The 6000-nt window shown below is 42.7% G+C and overlaps 1 protein-coding gene across 9 annotated transcripts in view; it reads left to right on the top strand.

Moving 5' to 3' along the window:
* LOC137438841 (DNA (cytosine-5)-methyltransferase 3A) overlaps positions 1 to 6000 on the top strand; it is a 90316-nt gene that overhangs the window by 25515 nt on the left and 58801 nt on the right. For all 9 annotated transcript variants that reach the window (XM_078767326.1, XM_078767325.1, XM_068134255.2 and 6 more), the window contains one exon: positions 5586 to 5698. In XM_078767326.1, coding sequence (XP_078623452.1) covers positions 5586 to 5698 — 113 coding nt within the window. The remainder of the gene's footprint in view (positions 1 to 5585; positions 5699 to 6000) is intronic.

Genomic DNA, 6000 nt, shown 5'->3' with positions numbered 1-6000 from the left:
CAATTTCACCAGAAAACCTGGTGCCTCGTAAACTTTCCTACAGGCCCTAAAGCCTGTTGCCCACTGCTGCTTCACGGTCTACACACACCCAAATTGTGTCGCCCTTTTAGTCGCAACTCCTTTCTTCATGCCGTGGTGCATCCATGTATTGTTGTCCTCTTGTCTCCTATTTGCCTCACTTAAGGTGTGTCTATACTTGTCCAATCGGCCAGGCGTAGCTGGACGAAGCGGGATTATGGGGCAGGCCTGGACAACTTGTTTAGCATTTACGTAGTGAGCGGCAGAACGTGCTCGGTCAAGGGACTGACATCATGCGTGCCGTGACGACACTTTGCACACGTGCATTGAAAGGACTAAACCTGGATGGTACTACAAGTGAATTTAAAAACAAACATATAAAACGATAGAATTGTCTCCGAATATGTCCAGATGCTTGAACGGCATCGGCGGCCTAATTGAACTGGCCAACTGCCGTTGTTCTCAGTCCTTCCAAAATGGAGTCCATCGTATTGTATATCGAATTCTCCTTTGGATTGGTCCTGTTCCATTGATTGTCATCAGCGATTTTTTTGTATCCTTCTTTCAGTTTTTCTCCCTGCATTGAAACATGGATTTATTTATTCCTAGCAATTTTAATTCTTAGGACAGCTTCGAATATGCAACCTCAATACATCTGCTTGTTTGTAACCGACGCGCTGCATCGGCTCGTCAGACTTTTGATCAAGGCCTGTACATAAGAAGGCTCCCAAGACCGGTAACCACACAATATCCTCATTAGCGATCATCAACTTGACTGTCTTTTCCAAAGGTAAGCATGATGACGAGCGCACAAACTCAGTGACAAAGTAGGGGCCGAGACATCTCACTTGACCGCTCCTCCACCGAGGCCTTGTTAACTGCGCACAGTTCCTGCAGAGTTGGCCACTCCCGAGCGTTTAAATCACACATAAACACTCGCGAGTGGGATAGCCGGCAGGAACCATTGGAAGTTGGAGCATGATAAACATGCCCTTTACTGCCTTTTGACCGCTTGCCCTCTGTTGTTGGAGGCTGTTGGGCTCATCAAGCTAGCGCAATGGATGCCAACCTATGATTGTTTGCCCATGCTCTATCCTTTGCTGAGCTGAGGCACGTGAGGAAGCAGCACGTGTTTAAAGTCTTTTGTATGACTCGGTCGGAGTTCAAACCACCGACATCCCCGACTCAAGAGGGGACGCTCTAACCATTACAACACCAAGTCACTTGACGTTGCCACGAGTTTTGAAGCGTGACAAATCTGCCGGCACGTTAAACATGTGCACATGGATGGATGGCCTATCTATCAATGACTTCAAAACTGCATGCTTGTGGTCATCTTTGAAACCGAAACTGCCTTTGAAACTGCTTATAGGGTCGGTTGTGTTTTTCGGAGACTCAGTGGTTGTCCAGCAACCTTGTCTTCTTTTTGCCTCCCCCACCAACATTTTGCTAACAGTGAAGGCCAGCTTGATAAAACTTTCAGGGATGATTGGTTTGTTTTTTTCCAAGCCAAGGATTGAGTTGTCATTAACGTGATGATCATGTTATCAATTTCAATTATACATGTATCGAATATTACCGTACTTGTATTAACCATTACATTTTCACAGGACATCTACGATATATCCCACAAATAATCCAGGATTTATCGACTGCAATCCTATGAGCAACAAGATGGAATGAGTATAGAATAAAGAACGTCTTGCTGGTGACGGCTAGTATGTATCAAAGATCGCTGGCTGGCCAGGCCTGGACGTTAGGCCGGAGCTGATTCAGGAAGGTGTTTTGAATTAGTTCAGGGTGCTGTCACTAACGTGCCTACTCTTTGCGGAAGACATTAAGAGGTCTGTAACATCCACCAAAGACCAGCGCTGGGAGACAGGACACCCGGCTTAACAACTGTCTGAGAGACAGTGTGTACATCGATGGCTCATCCTGCATGCAAAACACAAGGATGGCAGTTTATAGCTCGATGGGGATTCAAACCCAGGCTTGACAGCTCAGAGGGGAGAGTGCATACCTCGAAGCTCTCCTGCCACCCCCCTTTGGCCTATACCTCTGCTTTCACAACTTACTCGCACATTGTGCATTTTGTTTATGATCTCACTTGACTTTCGAATGAATGTACTTTATCGTTTTGTGTTCTTTTTTGGATCCATATATATACTAGCTTGGCTCGACTCGCTGCGCTCGCCTCACCAAGCGTCGTTACTGAGGATCGGGCTTATTTTAGCTGAGGATAATGACTGTACCTGAGTTGCTGTGTTGTCATGATTTACACCAATCATAATACAAACAATTATTTTGCACAAATTTATTTGTTGTGTTTGTGATATTACATTTTTATAGGCGATTTAGGTTGAATGTTTTTTTTTCAAGAAAGAACCCCTCAGCACATACATAGGGGAGGGGGGAGGGGTAGGTGCTGCAAGTTTGGGATGATTACACCTCACCACCGCGTAATTCAAAACACCTCACCACCACGTAATTCAAAACACCTCACCACCACGTAATTCAAAACACCCCACTGCCATGTAATTCAAAACACCTCACCACCACGTAATTCAAAACACCTCACCACCAAGTAATTCAAAACACCGCACCACCGCGTAATTCAAAACACCTCACCACCACGTAATTCAAAACACCTCACCACCACGTAATTCAAAATACCCCACTGCCATGTAATTCAAAACACCTCACCACCACGTAATTCAAAACACCTCACCACCAAGTAATTCAAAACACCGCACCACCACGTAATTCAAAACACCTCACCACCAAGTAATTCAAAACACCTCACCACCACGTAATTCAAAACACCTCACCACCAAGTAATTCAAAACACCTCACCACCAAGTAATTCAAAACACCTCACCACCAAGTAATTCAAAACACCTCACCACCAAGTAATTCAAAACACCTCACCACCAAGTAATTCAAAACACCGCACCACCACGTAATTCAAAACACCTCACCACCAAGTAATTCAAAACACCTCACCACCACGTAATTCAAAACACCTCACCACCAAGTAATTCAAAACACCTCACCACCAAGTAATTCAAAACACCTCACCACCAAGTAATTCAAAACACCTCACCACCAAGTAATTCAAAACACCTCACCACCAAGTAATTTAAAACACCTCACCACCAAGTAATTCAAAACACCTCACCACCACGTAATTCAAAACACCTCACCACCAAGTAATTCAAAACACCTCACCACCAAGTAATTTAAAACACCTCACCACCAAGTAATTCAAAACACCTCACCACCAAGTAATTTAAAACACCTCACAGCCATAAACACGTAATAAAAACACCTCACCACCACGAAATTAAAAACACCTCACCACCACGAAATTGAAAACACCTCACAGCCATAAAACACGTAATACAAACACCTCACAGCCACGAAATTAAAAACACCTCACAACCACGTCATTTAAAAACACCTCACCACCAAGTAATTCAAAACACCTCACCACCATGTAATTCAAAACACCTCATCACCAACTAATTCAAAACACCTCACCACCACATCTATCTATAATTCCAGCAATCTCTGTGTGTGTGTGTGTGTGTCTGTGTGTCTGTGTGTCTGTGTGTGTGTTTGTTTGTTTGTTTGTCTGTGACCGCTGTTTCTCGACAACCACGGGTCCGATATACTTGAAACTTGCCAGGTATATTGCTGGGGACCCGAGGATGTGCCTTTTCAAGGTTTCATATTAATCGGACAAGTAGTTAGCGAGCTATGTCCAAAAAACGATTCAACCAATCAGAGAGCAGCGAGCTATCACGTGTGCCGAACGTGGCGAACAGACTCTGCCTCGGACGGCACATTTGAGAGCGTATTCATTTATTTCACGTTGGCAAACTATGTTGGCGTTAAACTATGTTTTAAAACTAATTAAAACTAATTTGCGATTCTTTCGCTTTCCTGCGCGTTTGTGCACGCTATGGCGATTTCTTTACCAAACTCCGCAAACCGTTCGCTTTGGACCAAACCATTTCATGTAAATAGAGGGGGGGGGGATTGTCACCGTACTCGCAAGCCGTTCGCTTTGGACCAAACCATTTCATGTAAATAGAGGGGGGGGATTGTCACCGTACTCGCAAGCCGTTCGCTTTGGACCAAACCATTTCATGTAAATAGAGGGGGGGGGATATAATTTTAGATATATATATAGTACGGGCATGCCCTAGTAATTAAAAACACCTCACCACCAAGTAATTCAAAATACCTCACCGCCACGTAATTATAAATACCTCACCACCACGTAATTCAAAACACCTCACCACCACGTAATTCAAAACAACTCACCACCATGTGATTTAAAAACACCTCACCACCACATCATTTAAAAACACCTCACCACCACATAATTCAAAATACCTCACCACTACGTGATTCAAAACCACCACAACGTTATTAAAAACATTTCACAACCACGGAAACAAAAGTTTGAGGGAGTCGTTAAGTGAGAACACAGACACTGCCCAGATGTGTAGATATCTATCTATAATTCCACTAATCTCTGTATGTGTGTTTGTTTGTTTGTTTGTTTGTCTGTGACCGCTGTTTCTCGACAACCACGGGTCCGATATACTTTAAACTTGCCAGGTATATTGCTGGGGACCCGAGGATGTGCCTTTTCAAGGTTTCATATTAATCGGACAATTACTTACCGAGCTATGTCCAAAAAACGATTCAACCAATCAGAGAGCAGCGAGCTATCGCGTGTGCCGAACGTGGCGAACACACTCTGCCTCGGACGGCACATTTGAGAGCGTATTCATTTATTTCACGTTGGCAAACTATGTTGCCGCTATGTTGGCGTTAAACTATGTTTTAAAACTAATTAAAACCATTTCATGTAAATAGAGGGGGGGGATTGTCACTGTACTCGCAAGCCGTTCGCCGTTCGCTTTGGCGTTGCGAATGGACCAAAACATTTCATGGACCAAACCATTTCATGTAAAGCGTTCGCCGTTCGCTTTGGCGTTGCGAATGGACCAAACCATTTCATGTAAATAGAGGGGGGGGGATATAATTTTAGATATATATATAGTACGGGCATGCCCTAGTATAGATAAATGACTGTACCCGAGTTGCCGTTTTGTCATGGTTTAAACCAATCATAATTCAAACAATTATTTTGCACAAATGTATTTGTAGTATATGTGATATCACATTTTATAAACAATTGAAGTTGAAAACTTAAGTAAAAATAATAATAAAAATTCCCGAAAAAAAATCCCCCCCCAAAAAACAAAATGGGAATTTTTTCAAAAACAATACCCTTAGAACATACCGACGGGAGAGATATGTGCATACCAGAAGCTTGGTACGATTTCACAAAAGTTTGAGAAAGTAGTTCAGTGACGAGACAACACAAGACAACACCAACACAACACAGACACTGCACAGATATATATATATATAGATATACATTATATATATATATATACATATAGGGAAAGATGTGATGGAGATAAGATGTTCGGGGAGTATGCAAGATAGAGGACCTCTTTAAGCACTTAATTGTTTATCTTTTACAGTTTTTGAACAACTCGACATGTACAATCACGAAAATTCATGCAAAACAAAATTCGACTGGACCTCGGCGTTTTTCTCTGATTCAACAGAAGATTTTCAAGACCAGGATGAAAAGGTACTTCAACTATACTAGTTGCATCATAGTTTAGTAAAACTACCTTTAAATAAATATATAATAAAATGACTCTTTAATAAATATACAATCAAGTGATGAGTTGTTGGTGTACAGTTGTGGCCGGTATATACAGCACATGACAAGCCTGGTGTTTGCTGAACGGTTAGGGTGGCCGGCTTAATTAAGACATTAGTCCTGAGTTTGAGTCCCTGTCGTGCTGTAAAAATTACACAAGGTGGGTTGGCAACATGAGTACCAGCTTACTGGGAAGACTGAGCCATTCGATTATCCTGTGTCGGGGT

The sequence above is a fragment of the Myxine glutinosa genome, chromosome 13, assembly GCF_964187855.1.
Source record: "Myxine glutinosa chromosome 13, kmMyxGlut1.1, whole genome shotgun sequence".
Taxonomy (NCBI): Eukaryota; Metazoa; Chordata; class Myxini; order Myxiniformes; family Myxinidae; genus Myxine; species Myxine glutinosa.
Note: the sequence above shows the minus strand (reverse complement) of the source record. Positions and strands in the feature narration are given on the sequence as shown.